The 20,145-nt window shown below is 37.8% G+C and overlaps 1 protein-coding gene across 5 annotated transcripts in view; it reads right to left on the reverse strand.

The window, feature by feature from the left end:
* Window positions 1-20,145, reverse strand: part of Dync1i1 (dynein cytoplasmic 1 intermediate chain 1) — a 293,572-nt gene that overhangs the window by 41,471 nt on the left and 231,956 nt on the right. For all 5 annotated transcript variants that reach the window (XM_078040389.1, XM_005331795.4, XM_005331801.4 and 2 more), the window contains 2 exons: window positions 18,033-18,166; window positions 14,304-14,448 (listed from right to left, as the gene is read on the reverse strand). In XM_078040389.1, the coding sequence (XP_077896515.1) occupies window positions 14,304-14,448; window positions 18,033-18,166 (279 nt within the window). The remainder of the gene's footprint in view (window positions 1-14,303; window positions 14,449-18,032; window positions 18,167-20,145) is intronic.

Genomic DNA, 20,145 nt, shown 5'->3' on the forward strand with positions numbered 1-20,145 from the left:
ACAAGACCCACTAATGCTGAGATTTGAAGGATCTATGGGATGGATTACAGAGTTAATAGAGAACACAAATACTGTTGGTAATTGGATTAAGCCAGTTGTCTGAAGCAGAACATTAGGTCAATACTAGGGTCCAAACTCTGTGAGAAAAGTGTGCTGTCCTTAGTGCTCACTTTCACTCTGCATGACATCAAGCAAGAGACAAAGAGGCCCCCCCTTTAACATATGCTATCTCTGTGCTAGTCAGCTTTTCACCACTGGGAACAAAATACCTGACACAAACAACTTGGAGGAGGAAAGGTTTATTTTAGCTCATGGTTTCAAAGGTTTCAGTCACGTAAAATAAATCACGGCATCATGGCTGGTTCACTCCACTTCTCTGAGCCTGAGGTGAGGCAGAACCTCATGGTGGAAGGGGCACAGTGGTGGAAAGTTGCTCAGCTTATGGCAGCCAGGAAGCAGAGAAAGAGAGAGGTTAGAGGGAGGAGGAAGAAGAGAATGGTCCAGAGATAAGATAAACCATTCCAGGGCATGCTCCCAGTGATTTACTTCCTCCAGCTAGGCCCTGCCTCCCAATAATTCATTCAAATTGTTAATTCATCAACTGGATTTAATCCGCTGAGGTTAGAGTCCTCATGATTCATTCATTTCCTAAAAAATCTCACCTCTGGACATTGCTGCATTGGGAGTCAAATCTTTAAGTATATGAATCTTTGGGGACTTTCCAGATCCAAATAATTTAACAATCACCCTTGTCATCTGCAGAAGAAAGTCTGCATTTAATTTTATGACCGGACAGACTGTCTTGTCATCTGGTCCCTTCTTCCCCCACAGCTATCTTTGCAATATTCCTATCCTGTCACCTTGTATCTACTGCTCTAGCCCCATTGTGTTAATCAGCTTCCAATTACTGTAACAAAAGCCCTAGGATAACAAACTTATAAGGAGAAAAGGTTTACTTTAGTTCATAGCTTTGGATGGAGATTCTAGTCCTTAATTGCCTGGCTCTGTTACTTTGGGTCTGTGGTGACGCATTCCACAATGGTAAGAGCATGAGGCAGAGCAAAACCAGTCTCATCATAAGCCAGGGAACAAAAAAGGAAGAGGACTGGTAACCCTAGTGAACTAATGACCTCCAATGAGGACCGACTTCTCCAAACTTGTATCACCTCCCACTAGTGCCATCCTGGGGATCAAGCTTGAATACATGGTCCTTTGGAGGACATTCAAGATCCAAACTATAGCACCCACAAAACCACGTAATGTCCAAGTCACATGGCAAAAATAACAGAGTTTCATAGTAATAATGGTAATTATTATCACTGCTTCTTTCACAGTGTTTATTCTGTGCTGAACACTATTCTCAGAATTTTATGCATATTAAATCATTTCATTTTCACAAGAACACCATGAAATAGGTGGTATTTTAATCCCAACTTCACAGATGAATAAAGTGTAGCACAGAGAGGTGGAACAACTTTTCTAAATTCACAGAGCTAGCAAGTGTCCACTCTCCCATGCTTCTGTGTTTTATATACTCTGTTTGTCCTGTGTGAACTTTCCTTTTTCCCTCTTATCTAACTAATACCTCCATCAAACTTCAGCTTGGATGTCCCTGGTTCTGAGAAGCCTCTTTAGCACGTTTTTCTCCCATCTCTTCACTATCTTAGTGAGATAGGAGTTGCTCTTATAAACTATGAGTGAGAAAGAAAGGCCCCATTCTTCTCCCCAGAGAAGACAGGCTTTCCTAGGAGTGTCTTTAGAAAGAGCATTCCTGAATGGAAGAGGGCTGCAGCACACCAAGAAGTGACTTTCCAGGAGCAGGTATCCCTGGGCCAGGCCTGATGGGGAACCTCAGCCCTTGCTCACAGATGGCAGGTGGCAGGTGGCAGGTAAGGACACATACTCTGGTTGCCTAGTTCTTCACACCTGTCTCAAAATTGATTTGGATTCTACTCATCTCCTTTGTGAGGAGTTCATCTAGGAGGACTCTCTACTGTATGGATGGTTACTTTGGTTGTTCCCTCAATGTTATACTTTCTTAACTATTTTCTAATAGAAGTTTTAAAGCTTAACCTCAGTTTTCTATTTATAATACTTCTTAACTGTAGCTATGATTTTTTTTTGTGTGTGTGGTACTAGGGATTTATAGCTATGAATTTTGCTTCTCAAAAGCACAGTTAATTATACATTTGATGTAGTATGATTTCAATGTACACCTCTTTTTAAATTTTTTTTAAAAAAGGATTTATTTGTTCATGTATTAATTCATTGGTTTAGTAAGTGCTTACCAGGTACCAAGCACTATGGCTGGTGTGGGAATAGAGACAAAAAAAGACAGACCTAATCTCAAGGAGCTCACAGTCTGACAGGGGAAGGGTGGCAGTTCTATCTCAGTTGCATAATCACTGTGATTCAAGATACAAAAGTATTTCTGTCATTGTATTATATATAATGTGTCCATTTTAAACCATTTATTATAATGCATAATCATTTTTAATGAATACATTTAGAAAGAAATAATGAATGTTTTTCCTTCGGGAAAAACTGTTTCCAATCTCTTTTATTCATAACAGATTCAAATTATCATTCTTTCCTAGTAGCTAAGAGGGAAAACAATCAGTTAAGACAGTGATCCTATATTTTAACCCTGGCAGAAGATGTACAAATGAAGTAGGTAATACTTGTTTATTGATTTCACAGCCATTGCTTGAAGAGTGAAGATTTTCTTTCTAATTTGTGCGAAGTCATCATCCTTCAGTCACTTAGACAATTTCATTCTTAGATTCACGGTTTTGTTAAGAGACTAGAGGATTGAGCTGCATGTTAATGGATAGGACAGCTGTATGCATGTCATGATCCATTCAGAGGAAGTCAGTGATTTCCATCAATCAAATGTGTTCATGAGTGGTCCTTGGATGACAGCACCCCAAGGTTCCAAGATTCACATCAAATATCAGTGCATGGGTTAAGTCAGGCCATATACCTGACCAGTCAATAGAAAGCAATTAAATTTTAGAGCCCCAAAGTCTAACGTAGAAAGGATTTAGAAGATGGTATTAACGCAAGCAGAAGAAACATAAGCTCTTTGAAGTCTAAAGAAAGGGAATGACCTGGCAAACACACGAACAGTATCAGGAACCTAAATCTTGTGAAGTTGTACCAAGACCAAAATAAATATTAACCCAATGTTTAATTGGAATCCACTGAAACTTTCCAAATTGGATGTAATGATGAAAATCCAGAGACTCATAACTTGTCTAGCCACTAAGTTCAACTGCAGCACAGGAAAAAAACTATCCCAAACCTCAGCAAATAGAGAAGCTGAGTGGAATAATGAACGTTTTAATCCAGTCAAGAGTGCATACTTTATTTCCAAGCATCAACACCAGCATTTTTTGAAGGATGGGAAATTTAATGTGCTAACATACAGTAAAAGGTAAGAGTTGGTACTCAACAGAATTTATTCAGGCAATGCATTTTCTATTTTTGAAAGGATCATCAAAGACAGACTTAAGTATGCAACTTTTTACTGTACTTTCAAAACTGCCTCATTGATGCATTTAAAGATGGATGCTCCAGGGACCAATTGACATTCAAGCATCAAAATCATCAAAGGAAATGAAAGTGGCAGAATGACCACTGGACCAGGCAGGAAGAAGGTCACAGCAACTTTTGAAGGAGCAGAAGAAGATCTGTGGAGATCATGGGGATAAAGACAAATTGTAAGGGGTGAAATTGCAGTTTGGTAGAAAAAGGCAGAAGACAAACTGGTTGGGAAGGGGCAGCAAGGTCAAGGGTAGGTGTTTGCACTTTGTTTTTCATAAGTTGGAGCAAAGGGGAAGTTGGGTAGATGAAGACACAGAAACAGACGATGCTGAAGTGAGAACTCACATGGTCTCTCCTGGGTGGCCTCCATGTGGACAGCTACAGGACCTATGCTCTCTGTCTTCCATGCTCTGTTGTTATAGTTTGGATATGAGGTGTCCCCTGAAAGGCTCATGTGCTAGGCAGCGTAAGAATGTTCAGAGGTGAAATGGTTAGATGATGAGAGTAGTAACTTCATAGAAAGCTTTATACATCTGACCGATTAATCACTTGAGTGAAACTCTGGGTGGTAACTGTATGTAGGTGGGGCATGGCTGGAGGAAGTAGGTCTCTGGAGAATGCTCATGGACTGTATCTTGTCCCTGGAGTATCTCTTGCCCTTTTGCTCTCTCTCTACTTCTTGGATGTCACAGTTGAGCACCTTCCTCTGCCATGATGTTCTGCTATATCTTGGTCTCAGAGCAATGGAGTTGGCTCAGAGTAAACTGAGTCTTCAGAAATCATGAGACTAAATAAATTGTTCCTCCTTTAAGATTTTCCTCATCAGTATTTTGGTCACAGTGACAAAAATCTGACTAATAACACCTACCCTCCATACACCGATCAGGACACAACTGGTTCTGCTCTACTATTCACTTGACATCTCCCAGATTCTATCTACATAGTGACCAATTATATCAATGATGGTTTCTTTATCTGCTGGGACAAGAGCTTATAATTTTATCTCTTTCATTTTCCTCAATATAGAATCTTGTATAGAATTAAAACAAAATATATTGATAATTAAAATGGTGAATAGAGCTCCTTTCATTGTCAAAAAACAATTGCATTTCTTATGCTTAAAAATAAAAATGGAACTAGGGGTGTAGCTCGGTGGTAGAGCACTTGCCTAGCACATGTGAGGTACTGGGTTTGATCCCCAACGTAAATAAATAAATAAGTGGCCTTAATTACATTGCCTTAAGTTTCTGATGACCCCTCCAACTGATTCTGTCATTATTGCTTATTTTTCCTTTACCTACTTAATCAGTAAATTATTTAATACTTTTAAAATTTCAAGATTCTCTAACACTAATAGGTTGATAAAAATTTTCACCTATAATCAATCAATGTGGTTATTTGGTGCTCATAAACCAAGCTATTCTTTTGTAAATTTAGAAACTCAAATCCCTTAAAATATGAAGTGTGTGTTTTTCGTTCATTTTTCCCAGTTCAAGAATGCAAAACCTGTCCAATATTGATGAAAAATTTAAGTAAAGCCATATGTAAAATCACTGGAAGTATTAATTATTCAAATCACAAAGAAAATTGTCAATGTTTGCATTTTTTTGCAAATATACTTTTCATTTAGCTGCAATATTTTAAAATCCTAAGTACAGAAGTTTCATTTTAAAATTTTGATCTTTAAAATAATGGCTTCTCTTTTTCTAAAAGAATATGAAGTGCTATTGTCTCTCTGGAAATCATATTAGTTATGCAAAGTAAGTGAATATGGTCTTTGCTATAGACTTCAAGATGAGCTTGATTTTTCAGGGTATGTGAATACCATTTTGAAAGAAAATTTATAGTGGCTTAGAGCAGCCTTCCCTGGAATACAGATTTTTCTTTCCTAATATTTTATCTTTGCACTAGAAATATGAATTCTTCGTCAGTGGAGTGTACAAAATGCACATCTGCATGGCCAAATTCTCCTGTTGTTTGGTTTGAACTTTCTTTGGTTATCTTCTTGACCTATACTTCTTTTCACAAAGTATTATATTATAGCCTCCTTTTAAGTTCAATGTCTTGCTTCTTAGCATCAATCTTTCTATATCCTCATGTTATTTCACTTGCAAGCTTCAGTTTGATGGTGTCACTCATCTGGGTATTAAGTAAGACTCCACCATAATCTTTAACTTTGTTTAATTGATAAAGTGACTCCAACCTACCCAGTGAGTTAAAATAAAGATTACTAAGGTAATCATTATTGTCAGAAAGGACTAATGAAAATACTAATCTCTTTTCTTTCTCTGCTACAGACCCCTTTGAAAATTCTGTCAATAAGATTTTAAAAAGCCAAAGATCTTGATTTGCAGTATTTTCAAAACAATATTTATTTTTTTTCACTTTGCCCTATTTATTTTATATAATAGTCTTGCAAAAATTACTAGTAATTTTAAGACATGTTGTTACTTTTCCCTTTAACTCTTACATTTGTTAAGATTAAGAAGAGGAGAATGTGCCAGGCATGGTATGGTGCTCGCCTGTAATTCCAGCAACTCAGGAGGCTTAGACATGAGGATCCTGAGTTCAAAGGCAGCCTCAGCAAGTCAGGAAGTCCCTAAACAAATGACCAAGATCCTGTCTCAGAATAAAATACCAAAAAAGGGCTGAGGATGTGATTCAGTGGTTAAGCACCCCTGGGTTCAATGCCTGGAACCAAAACCAAACAAACAAACAAAAAAACAAAAGAGAGAAGAATGACACCAGCCCACATTGTCAAAGAGTTCAAGCATAACCATTGTTTCCAGCACATAACAAAAGGTTTTAATTAATTTGGGGTTTCAAACAGATGCATCATACAAATGCTTGGCCAGAATCAGTAGTATCTGTAAAATATCAAGAAACTGAGTGAATCAGTGGCACATTCCTGTAATTCCAATGGCTAAGGAGGCTGAGGCAGGTGGATCACAGGTTCTAAGCCAGCCTCAGCAACTTGGTGAGGGCCTAAGTAACTTAGTGAGGCCCCATCTCAAAATAATAAATAAAAAGGGCTGGGGAATATGGCTGGGTGGTTAAGCACCCTGGATTCAATCCCCAGTACCAAAGAAAGAAAGTGAGTTGGTGGTGTGGTGGTGGCAAGCTAGTTTTCATTCACCAGTAGGAACTCAAAACTTGGTCCCAAGACTCTCAACATAAGGCTAGTGGAAAGGAGAGTTCCCTCAAAATGACTGAATTACCCTATTGACACTGTAGGATGGGGAGTTTGATAGAGAACTTTACAGTTCTTTAGAGCATGACTTTTCACATTTTTTGCAGCATTAGGAACACAAAGATGGTTGGGCCCACTCACAGGGGTTTTGATGCAGAAGGTCTGGGTGGGACCTTGAGAATGTGCATTTCTAATTAAGACCCAGGTAATGCTGTTGATGAACAAGCACCCACCCTTTAAGAATCCCAGGTTTAAAAAATATCAATAGAGTAGAAGAAGGGAACTGGGGGAGGGAGGAGAGAAGGGACAGGGGAAGTACTGCAGACTGAATCAGAGCAAATTATATTCCATGCTTTTATAATGATGTCATAATGAATTCTAATACATAATGAATTATGTAGAACTAAAAATAATCAATAAAAAAGAAGAACCTCTGGTTTAGAAGAACTGTGGAGATGAGATGTATTTCCCATACCTAAATCTGTCAACCTGCTACTGCAAGGTGGAATCATGTCATGGAGAGCTTCAAAGGTCAAAATCAGAAGCTTTCTGAGGAGATTCAACAACAGCATGCTTACATAATTCCAGACACTCTTCTGATCACCTTGTAAAATTTAAGTCAGACATCACCTACAAAATGTGCCAGTGGTATTTAGTCCCAGCTGGTCCTTATGTCTGTGCAGGTCAGACAGACATCCTCTGGAGTCAGGGAGTACCCCAAGGAGGACCTAGTCTAAACCCCCTTCCTCTTTTTTGGATGGGGTATTGAACCCTGGAGCACTTAACCACTGAGCCATATCCCCACTTTTATATTTTATTTTCTAAATTGCTGAGGTTGGCTTTGAACTTGTGATCCTCCTGCCTCAGCCTCCCTAGCCACAGGGATTACAGGTGTGTGTGACTGTGCCCAGCTCCTCTCTTAAATCACATCATAGACCTCTGTTAGCAGATAACTGCACCTCTTATTTCACTGAGAAATAGAACCCTTGTTTTATTCCTCACTCCTCTACTACACTTCCATTTAGCTAAATCTACCTATAACCCTTTTTACAATCGCTACTGATGTCCTGCCTCATTCTCCCCCTGCCCCAGTCTCCATTTGGCTCTTCCACACAGGTATCTGTAATCAACTTTTCCCAGTTTTTAAGACTCACACTATTGGCCATACTTTTTATTGACTCATTTTCAGGTCACAAATATACTCACGTCTTTCAAATAGTATAATAACCAAATCCTTTCATGTTCCAGCTTTTCCTGCTTGTCTCTGTTCTCTCTCTTTCTCTTCTAGAGTAGTCTATATTTGCTGTGTCCACTGTTACTCTCTAACCACATATAATCCATCCCCACTGCTGTACTGAAATGGCTCTCACTGAGGCCTCTGTGACCCTCCTCTGGCCTTTTCCAACTGTCTGTTCCTTGACTTCTCTGGTGTTTAACACCCTTGATTTACATTCTTATGCTTCAACACATGCTGCATCAGTGGCTCCAACATTGGACTCAATGTGCTCTTCACATTCTATTAGTAAATTTCCCCTTGGGAATAAATTACTAACTATATACTGAGCACTGTCATATCTATCCTTTTAAACTCAACTCTTGCCCCCAAATTTCAGTATTGCTGTGGTCTGAATGTTTGTGTCCTCCCAAAACCAATACATTGAAACTCAATCCCCACAGGATGGTATTTAAAGGTGAGAGTTTTTTTTTTTTTTTTTTTGCTATTTAATTGCACTTTAATAAATTTAATATCCTTGAGCTTTTTTTTTAAAAAAAATACAATTTATTTGGACAGTTTTAGGTTAACATATGAATTGAACAGATAGTACATTTGGACAGTTTTAGGTTAACATACAAATTGAATAGATAGTATAGAAGATTCTCGCCATAAAGGTGAGAGTTTTAAGAGGTGATTAGGTCCTTGGGTTGGAGCCTTCATGAATGGAATTAGTGCCCTCATGAAAGAAGCTTGAGAGGCTGCTTGGCCCTTCTACCCAAGGAGATGTAGCAGGAATATACCATCTTTGGAGCAGGGTCCTGATCTGATACTGAATCTGCTGATGCCTTGATTGTAGATTTCCTAGCCTCCAGAACTATGAGCAATAAGTTGCATTGTTTGTAAATCCAGTATAAGGTATTTTGTTATAGCAGCCTGAATGGACTGATACGTGTCTCTTTAATTACCTTCTAGGAATTTCTGGGTACCTCAGTTTAAACATGTTCAGATTGCTAATTTTGTATCTTTAACACAAGACTGCTCCTCCTCTTGTCTGTCCTGAAATGATCATGTGAACCATCACTCAGATGCCAAAGTTGGAAATAGTAGAATCATCATTGACTAACTCTCAAATCAAGTCATTTCACTGTGTCTGGTTGATTTTATCTCTCAGATTTGGCCTTATTCTTCTCCATAAGCTTATTGTCTTTCATCTTGATAACCAAACTAGGCTTCTAACTGGGCTTCTTATCTCTGTGCTTAGCATGCTGGTGTGGAAAAGAATTCAGGCTTAAAAATTTTTTATTAACATGGATTAATTATACCTATTAATGAGGTTCAGTGTGATATTCCATATATGTGTATAGAATGAATTCACCATATGCACCAATTAAATCCAACCCAAGACCTTTGACAAGTTAGGTAAGCACTGTATTTTTGAGCTATAGCTCTAACCCAAGTACACAGGCTTTGAGATCATACAAAACTAAGTTTAAATCCCAATTTCCCCACTTATTCACTAAGGAGAGCAGTCAAGTTATTTAAGCCCTCTTATTCCTATTTCCTCTTATATAAATTGGGATACTAATATCCACTCATAGGTTTATTGTAGGGATTTAAAACATTTATCACAATGCCTACAACATAGTATGAGTTCACTAAAATGTTGGTGTAGGCCACACATGCAAATTCATCTCCCATAGTATTTCAAAGCAAGCTCTTAAAATTAAATTTTGATTAATACACTTCTAAAATGACTTGCCATCACCTATAAAATAAAAATCAATCTACACAAGCAAGTGGAGACCTATATCATTCCAGCCTCATTTCCTTACTGGATATTTTCCTCTAAGCCCGATCGGATGAAAATGGTACTTGTGAGTTTGTTGACTCAGCTGCCTGGAACACAGCCTGTTCCTCTCTTGCAAGGAAAACCACTCCAGCAAGGTTTCTGCATCAAAGGGAGGTCCTCCCTGACAGCGGTTTAGTGATGAAATGCAGTGTGGTAAGGCACAGGGTGGGGGTGGATGTGCAATGTGTTTTAATGCTTGCTCCCTTCATGTTGTCCACTTTTTGCTAGAATCTGTAAAGACTCCCATCTTATTCTGCACTTCAGGGCCCTTTTTAGCAACCCATCCCCATCATTTTTTTTTTTTTGGTGGGGTCTCAAATGGTTTTCCAGAAATATCTATCAGCATTTATTTTACCCAAATCACTCATGATTTCTTCCTTTCCAGATGTTTCCACCATGCCCTCCCCCATCCCTGGGTCTCTCTGTCATGGTAAATGCCTTTTCCTGTGTTCTTAGCTTTCTCCTTGGTGGCCTGTTCTACTATCTCCTCAGGAATTCTAGCCTTACCATAAGCTCACCACCTTTCTGTCTGTCTCAGATAAGGGCCCTCAAGTAGAAGTTGGGCATTATCTGTATTGTCTTTCAAAATAGTGAGTGCATCAGCTTCTTACTTGCTCTCTGAGGCTATTTCACTGCTCCTCAGCTCTCCAGGAAAAAGTCTTCTTTTAAGCTCATCGATCTGGCTCTATCATCCTTCACCTCTTCATCTCTCTTCCTAATTCATTGTGGAGTTCAGCATGTGGTCACTGTCTCCTTTTCCATCTGAGTCTAGCCATTATTCTTGTCTACTCCAAAGGCACATAGACACCTTGACCTTTTCTATGACCTGCATTCTCTAGTGAGTTTCATCTTCACTGAATTTCAACTACACAATCCCACATCCTTGAAGATGCTGTCATTGTCTTACCTTCTCCTTCTTTCTTCTTCTTTGTGTTATCATATGGAACTATTTCAGTTGTGGATCATTAATCCAAACACCTCACTTCCTAACAATCATCTCTTATTTTACAAATTCTCTTACCCAAGTCCTTCCTTCATACCTGTTCTTTGATCTTCTGGGGGCTTCCACTCCCTTGCTCCCTTGACGCCATCCTGTCTGTTTTCATTTCCTTTCTGCTTCAGCTTACACTTTTCTTATCCATATCTCCAGATTCCACGTTCTAGGTCCTTCCATCACACTCTGCTAAGGCTTCAATCTCACCTCCAGCTTAGCATTCCTCTTCCATGTTTGTATTGCTGAGGAAATCAGTCCCGAGAACTGGTGCCATGAAAATGTTCTGCCCAGAGTCCGGTTTTGTTTCCCTACTCAGCTCTTCCTATCCTCCTCTTATGAGCTGAAATTGCTCCTTTCAGTACCTCCACTTCATGCTCAGCAGAACAGTTAACCTCCCAACTCCTTGAGAAAATAGCCATCATCAGAGACTTTTCAGACTTAGACATATCTGACTGCATCCTTTCCAGCTTATATTTAAAATTCATTTCCCCTGCTCATGCTAGGGATCTAGCTCACACTATAATGACTCTTTCTCTACCTTACACTTAGAGATTTTCTACTCTCCATCTTCACTAGCTTTTCCATAGCAGTGATATCCTGAGTCCCTATAGTCTTAAATAAAATAGAAAAGTCTTGATTTATCCTCACTTTCCACTCATTCTATAACCCATCATAATTTGTGTCAAATATTTTATACACTACAAAGAAACTGCATTTGCTATGAACATCAGTGGTTTCTGAGTTCTAACTAATAATGGATGTATTTTGGTCCTGATGTTACTTCTCTGAGGTATTTGTCATTATTTCTCTCCTGTCTTTTACATTGTAGAAGATTTCAAACCTATTTAGAAGTAAACTAATATCCAACATCTATCTTCAGTAATTATCAATACAGGGTCAATTATATTCATCTATATCCACAAACTGCTTATTTTGAGCAAATCATTGGTATCAGTGTATTTTCTGTAAACATTTCAATATGCATTCCTAAGAAGTAAAAACCACTCAAAGTGATTAGAATATCATACCTAAAATAACGACTCATAAGTATCATCAAAGGTACAGTCAGCATTCACATTTCCTTGGTAGTTTCTAAATTTTTAAAACTGGTTTATTGTTTGAATCAAGATCTACATAAAATCCATATGTTGAGATTGGATGAAATGTCTCAAGTTTTGTTTTGTTCTATTTTGTAGCTTCTACTTCGAGGTTTTTTGTTTGTTTGTTTTTGTTATGTTTTAGTTTTTTACAGAAGTAGAATCAGTTGTCCAACAAATTTACCCATTGTCCAGATTTGTCTGATTACATATCTGAGGTGTTACATCTGTATTTCCCGTCACCTTGAAATTCAGAGATCTGGAAAGTTGATAAGACTCAGATCTAATTATGTGGGCAGGCCTACTTAAAGGTGATATTATCTACTTTCTTAATTATTAAGATGTTTCCATTTTTTCTTTTTCTTTTATACTGGAAAAAGAACCCAGGGATGCTCTACAACAGAGCTATATCCCAATCCCACCTTTCTTTCTAAAATTGTATTTTGAAACAGGGGTTCTCTTAGTTACCTAGGCTGGAACATGTGACCCTCCAGCCTCAGCCTCTGGAGTTGCTGGAATTACAGGTGTGCTCCACCATACCCAACAGTACAGGATTTTAAAGTTTAAGCCATTCCTTATTGTAAGGTTTTGCCATCAATTTGAACCAACTATGAGGATTTGTTTCATGTTACTTCAAATTTTTATGGAACCAAATTTTATTTTATTTTGTTTTATAACCACATAAAATATTCATATGGCTCAAAAGTCAAATGTACAAACAAGACATATTCCAAGAATTCTGCTTATTGTCTTTATCTTTCATCCTATTGTCTCCCTATTATGTGGTTCATCCTTCCAATTTTTAAAAATATATAAACGTAATTCTACACAATGACAAAATACTATATGTACTTCTATCCATCTATCTTTTCTAAACTTAAAAAATATATTCTATAGATCATTCATTATGTTATGGAGAAGTCTTCTTCATTTTTTTTCTACTCTGATTCACATATGCCCTACTGATGAAGACTCTGGGTTGTTTCTGGTCTTTTGCTATTCAATTAATCTTTGAATGAACATCTTTCTATATACGTCCTTTTCTTATTTTGGCTAGTTTATCTTTGGCATAGATTCCCAGAAATTGGAATTGTCTGTTAGAGCATGCAGTATTTTTAGATAGTGCTGAATCCCTTCCACACTGTAGTGCTATTTTACATCTCCAATGGCAATGTATGCAAATGGCTGGTTTCTTTCTGGCTCATCACGGAATATGTTGTTAAATTAAGATTTCTGTCAAACTGATAGTTAGAAATAGATCTCTCAACTTGGTTTTCTTTTTTTAATTTCTCTCGTAAATGAGGTCATACATCTTTTCATCCAGTTAAGAGTCAATTCTGTCCTTCATTAACATCCATGAAACTATACACAAAATTCTAATTTTTCTCCTATTCTTGGAGTTACTTTTCAATCCCCCTTTCTGGTACCATTTCTCTTGTTTATTTTCTAAATATTTCTCTTCCTCAAGATTGAGACTTAATGTTTCTTTTAAAATCCTCTCCTTTAAATGTGATTAGCTATTCTGACTTCTGTTAAATACATACCTGGAGCCAGAGCTCACTCTCTTCTGTTGCACATGGCAAACTGCCTACTGGAAGTCTTGAAAATGTTCCTCCCAGGCAGTTCAAACTCAGCATGTGCAAAGATCTTCCTCATCATGCACCCTCCTCTACTGTTCTCTAGTACAGTGAAAGCTACCACAAATTGCCAGTTGCCCTGCATATGGAACTGGGTTCTCTGCTGATGACTTCCTCTCTTACCTTCCTCCTCATCAAAACAGTCACCAATTTCTGTGGCTTTTATCTCTTATCTGATTCTCAAATCCATCTACTACTTTCCATTTCAAACTACTGGTCTTCCTTAGACTACTCTACTTTTCTTCCAGGTGGTCTTTACTTTTCTTTTTTGCTCTCAAATATGGTCAGCATTACCTTTAAAACACAAGTAATAGAGGGCCATTTTCTAGCTTAAAAACCTCCAAAGTCTAAAAACAAACCAAGCAGCCAAATGATACAACAAGATCCAAAGCATATATTTCCATGGTATACATGTGAGTAAGTAATTGCTACAAAGCTCCAGAAGATTAATACCAAACTGATTATGTGGGGGATTAGTCTTGGTGAAGGAGGACTTCAGATTTATCCTTATTTGAATCATTTGAAAAAATTTTTTAACAATTAGACTGTTTTCAAGTATTACATATATTTAAAAATAAGTAAAGTGGACTGAGAAGGTAAACTTTAACTAGCTCTGGGACAGACAGAGATAACCAGCAAGTTCTATGAATTCCCAATGCCATGTCACCCAGATGAGGCTTGGTAGACAGCTGTTTCCTATAACTTCCCCAGGGAACAAAATATCATCCTCTTTCCCCATATATTACCTGAGAATTTCAACCAAGGTGTTCTTACCTTTGTGGTCCACAGTTTGACAGTCCAGTCAAATGATGACGTGACAAACAGGTGAGAAAAGTCTATTGGGCCCACGGCCATGTGGCAGTTAATTCCTGTCACTGGCCCTTGGTGTCCTTCGAAGACCTCACCGATGCCTGCTTTGCTGTATGAAGAGCACACATGAGCAGAATCTCAGTAATGTGTGCAAAGCAGTGATGGATTTTTAAAAAAATGATCTCTGTGTGTTTTTTTTTTTCAGAATTTAGAATAACCCCATATACTACCACCAATAACACCATTTTCAGTTATCTTGAAAAAAAGAAATTGTAAGTATGCTGTGCTTTTTTTGGTGATTAAAAAACAGGTTGGGGGAAATATCCTTTGAGACATCAGAATTCAATAATCAATTTTATCATTAATTTTACCATTTTCAGGAATTTTTCAAAGCCTGTCATTGTTGCTGCAGCTCTTTTGATGGAAACAAATATGTCTAACTCTCAGAAGCTTTCATTTTTATAATCAGACTTCTTTATTCTTGAGAGGGCACTTGCACATGTTCTATTTCAACTCTTTTTTGGAGAGTCTATTGGCTATAAGGCTCCATCCATTCTTGGAGGAATAATCATTCATTCTTTCAAGGAAATTTCTTGAAGTTGACATATCTAAAAATGTAACCATTTGTGGAATCCTCTATTTTGCAAAATATGACACATAATATAAATATAATTTAGAGAAAAAGATGTTTTTGCTTCATTGAAAACAGAAGAGTGATTTACAAATCCATTTTGTAAATTCCATAAAGGAAGGCATCTTGTTTTTCATATTGCAAAATGTCTAGTACACAGTAAGTGCTCAATAAACACTTGTTGAATGAAACGGCAGAGGAAAAGAGACAAATGCATGCCCCTCCCTTAAAAAAAAGCACATTTGAGAAATAGTGATACACATTTTAAAAATTACCCTCAGACATATTTTGTTTAACCAAGTTTGGATTACCTCTACCCCTCTATTATCACATAATAGTCTGCATGCAATTCTACATGATTTCTGCATGCAATTCTACACAATTAGGAAAATCTGAGGAAAAATACCCCAAATACTATTTTTTTTAAAAAAATTCATGAGCATGAAATTATAAATAAGACAACTATGTACAGATTGTGAAATCTCAATATTATGTCACTAAGAGAAAAAAATGGCTTCCGTTGTTAAAATATTTGGGCCCCTGAAGCACAAATAAATGTCAATGGGCTGAGCAAAATTTGAAATCACAAGCAAAGTGTGGCAGCATGTGTTCCATGTAACAGGCACTCAAAAATTATGCCCAGTGAAACTGCTAACAGCAGTTCCTCACGTGACCATTTAAATTTGTTCTAATGAACACAAGGAACCGATCTTTGAAGTGGCCCCTGGTGAGACTCCACTTTCTCTTAACAGCATCCTGAAAGGGTTTATAGGGTGCAAAATGAGGACCTTGTTTAATTTATGGAAGTGGATTTGCACCTTCTGTATGTTAGGTGAAAAATAGAAATCCCCCACTCTCCCCTATAGCCCTATATGACCCATTTAAAATTATTACAAAGCCAACGCCTGCTACTTTATGACTTTACTGAGATCCGTATTTTATATTTTGCATGGATGAACCAATGCAAAAAGCAAAATCAAGCTTGTTGTAAAGAAGTTTGTGGTGTACCCCATAGGGACCCTTCTTTCTGAACAAGAGTGCATATTCAGGGCCACAGAATAAAAATACTCATCGTGTGAATGTTTATTCACATTAGAGGAACTAAAAAAAATCTGAAAAATATCAATGTATATGTTGTAAGCTTCCATAGATAATTAAGGACTTAGGCACACTCTGGTTCAAGCCAATTGAACATGTGTCCTAAGGACTCTAATACATCTGTAGATAAATCTGCGACTTAGTGTTTGGCCCTATGTACTCTCTGTGCCTTATGTGGCACTAATGGCATTCTCCTTGTGCTGCAGATAGGACACTTATCTTTTCTACTGTCATCAGTTTCTTGAAGACAGGAACCAGGTTTAAATGACACCTGGGTGACTCACAGCATCTAGCCATGCACACTGCTCAAAGTAGGTGAGCAGCAAATGTTTGTGTGAATGAGTAACTTTATCACATCTTCCTGTGCTGTGACAAAAGCTTTAATGCATAGCTTCAACCAGATTTTATATAGTAGGAAAGTTGGGCATGGAACTGTGAGGCATCTCTTCCCCAGCTGTCTTCAAATCACATGAGCAGGCCAAATACTGCTTGCTTAAAAACAAGCAGAAGAGCAAAAACATAACAGTGTATTATTTGAATGGAAAAATTATGAAGCTGAGCCATGGATGCTTGTTTTCTACAAATCACAAAAGTATGGAAATATGAACTTGGAACAATTTGTGGTTCCTCATATAGACTTAGATGACTGCAGGAGATGAAAAAACCAATTGAACCAGAACTATGAAAGTAAGCAGAAAAGTTAAGCACCAGCATGAGGCACAGGGAGGCCACCTTTATGTTTTGCACTAAATTTTACAATCTAGGCCAACTTATTGGAGTCCACTTTATTATGACAACTCTGTCTTCCAGGGGCATCTTCCAATCTCTCAATCAAGGCTCTTATCACCTGGAAACTGCACAGTGGTTTGTGCATCTCTTCTTATTCCTGCCCTGAGACTGGGAGGGTCTTAAGGTACTTCATTATGGCATTTGGTTATTGTCATTTCTGTATTCCCTATTTAGATTTTTAACTCTTAGTTGTTACAGTTTAGGGACTTGGCAGGGAATCAAAAATGAAATGGATATAGTTTAGTAAGAGAAAAATGGTAGACAAATGAATAATTGTAATTCGAATGTGATTAATGCTACTGTAGAAACACATAAAAGAATATATGAATTAACTTTAATTTTCTCCATGTCAATTATTATCTTAAAGTACAGATTTATTTGCTTATACGTTTCTTTAAAAAAATATTTTTAGCTGTCAATGGATTACTTATTTATTTATTTATACATCGTGGTGCTGAGGATCGAACCCAGGGCCTCACATGTGCCAGGCAAGCACTCTACTACTGAGCCACAACTCCAGCCCCTGCTTATAAGTCTTTTACCCTCAATTAGAGCATTAACTCTATGCGTGTCACATGCCTTCCTAAATCTTTATGATGTTGCCTGGTGTGAGAGAACTTCTTAGCAAGTGTTCCTGCAAACAATCAATGAATAAAAGATCTGAAAATTCTGTAGGATGTAAAGTCTTTCTGACTCTCCTTTGCCCTGGAGACTCAGAAAAGCTTCAGTGTGAAATGAGATCTGTGCTAGTTCTTTAATATAAAAAGAAATTAATCAAAGAAGAGAGAAATGAAAGACCAAATAAAAGAACTTAAGGAACACACTGATGGAGGAGGCATGGAGGGACAGGCAATATTTGGGCATTGCTATCCCTGATGGGCACATGGTGGAAACTTGAAGGTATGTGCAGAAGATGAGGCTGGGAAGAGACAAGGAGTCTTACAGCGTCTGCTAAGAAGCTTGGGCATTTTTCCACAAGGCAGGGTGAAGCACCAGAGTTACAAAATTCTAAGGACCAGAGTGGATATGTGCTTTAAAATAATGAAGACTTGAATTTGTTCTTCACATGTCTTCATAAATACCTTTCTCATAGTGCAAGGTGGTTATGATCCAGAATGCGATTACAGACTTTCGGAAATGGGAAACATGTCATCAGTAAGAAAACAGAACATCACCTTCCATGACGACAAGCCGTGTAGACTGTACCCTCCTCACTGCCAACCACGAAGTTATTGACGTCTCCCGTCGGGAAAGCCATTCCAGTAACAGCGACGGGCTTGGACTTGTTGTACACCAGCTCCATGCTCTCCTACCAAAACACAGTGTGGTTACATTTCCATCTGTCAACTCCTCGCCATGCCAAAGATAGCACGGAAAAATCATTTGGCTAAATCGTCTGTTTGCTTTTCACACAGCGTTACAAAAGACCCCGGCTGTGCCAGAAACCACGCTTTGCTGCCCCTGACATTCACGCTGCTGCGTATCTCTGGTTTCAGGCAGGCTGGATTTCATCAGCATGTGCTGCTGCTTCCTAAGTCAGGCAGAGATGACAGGTGAGAATTTTGAAACTAATGGTGCAGAAACTAAAGATAATACTGTAATGATTACACTTGTCAGCCCCAGGCTTTAATAAAACACACAATACCCTTGTATTTACAAACATTTTCAAAATCAATTGTTCATGAGAATACACATATATTAATATCAGATGTACTAAGCACATTTGTCAGATCAGAACTGTGGGTCCTCCATGGACTGAAACCAGAAAATTGTCACTCAGGTCATAAAAACCAGATTTTGAAATGAACTACATTTCAGGAGGTTAGCTGGGGGGTGTATGGGCATAAGACTGAGAAGAGTCTTTAAATAAGTGTTTAAAATGTAAAGGAGAGCCTTTATTTCATGTAAAATTATTTGTAACATTTGGAATTAGGGAGTACTTTTAAAAACATCCTGCAGAATTAAGTTTGATGATAGTGAAAAATAATTAAGTATAAGCAATGTCCCTGAGTATTCTTGATTTACATCAATCCTATTTTATATATCTGAAATAATTAAAAAAAATCATTCTGGGGTATCATATCATTGTAGTTGCTGAGGATTTCATTCTTCCTGTGTCAACAAACCAGGCCATTTCAGCCAAAGAGTCCATCAATCAGAAATGCCTGCCACAGAATGGCTGCTTAGGCCACATGGTCGCTTTTCAGAGTTGCTGTTCCTGAGATCCACACACAGCAAGCACATTAGCATCCCAGGCTAAAGAAGAGAATGTTGCAACAATAGGATATAGAAAACTGGAGCATACTATCTATCCCATCTCTAATGTTAGCATCAAGGAAGGTGATGTCTCTTGGCCACTCACTTGGGAGGAGCAACTGTGGACTACCCCCAGATCTCCCTGAAATTCATGGAGCCCACGCCATGAAACTGGCCATTATTGTGCAGACAGGAGTCTGTAGGCAAGCTAACACCAATCAAAAGGGCCTCAGAGCCCCCATATCACTGGTTTTAACCTAAACAAATACATGATAAATCGGTGAAATGGGAAAAAAATATAAAAATTATGTATGAAATATGTAAGAATTCCTAAAGAGAGGGTTTGCTCTTATATCTGTTTATAATCTCCATGCTTTAAAAAGAAAACAATACATTGCTGAGAATTTTAAGACAAAACATAAAATACCCACACATAATGCTGAATATCTATAATAATCAGCACAAAGGTGCTTAAATTCTAAGTAGTTTATTTGAACTATTTCTTTTCCTCTAAGATTATATAAAGAACATGCTTAGCTATAGTATTCTGTACATCTGCATTTTTTTTGTTTAATAGAAATCTACTTTTTTTCTGGTTGTATACAAAGTATATTCACACTAATTTGTGTCATTATACATGTACTTTGGATAATAATGATCATCACATTTCACCATCATTTCTAACCCCATGCTCCCTCCCTTCCCTTCTCACCCCTCTGCCCTATCTAGAGTCTATCTATTCCTCCCATGCTCCCTTTCCCTATCCCATTATGAATCAGCCTCCTTATAGCAAAGAAAACATTCAGCATTTGTTTTTTGGGATTAGCTAACTTCATTTAGCATTATCTTCTCTAACTCCATCCATTTACCTGATTTTAAAGAGACTTCAAGAAGGTTCTTTACAGTCTCCACATACATTTTGAAATTGTCATGTCCCCTAAAATTGAGTGACAGATATTCTAGAGTTGTTATTCAGAAAAGGGGACAGGAGTGTTAGAACTGAGCATTGTCTCCTAGGTATCCTTCACAATT

This window comes from Ictidomys tridecemlineatus, chromosome 2, assembly GCF_052094955.1.
Source record: "Ictidomys tridecemlineatus isolate mIctTri1 chromosome 2, mIctTri1.hap1, whole genome shotgun sequence".
NCBI lineage: Eukaryota > Metazoa > Chordata > Mammalia > Rodentia > Sciuridae > Ictidomys > Ictidomys tridecemlineatus.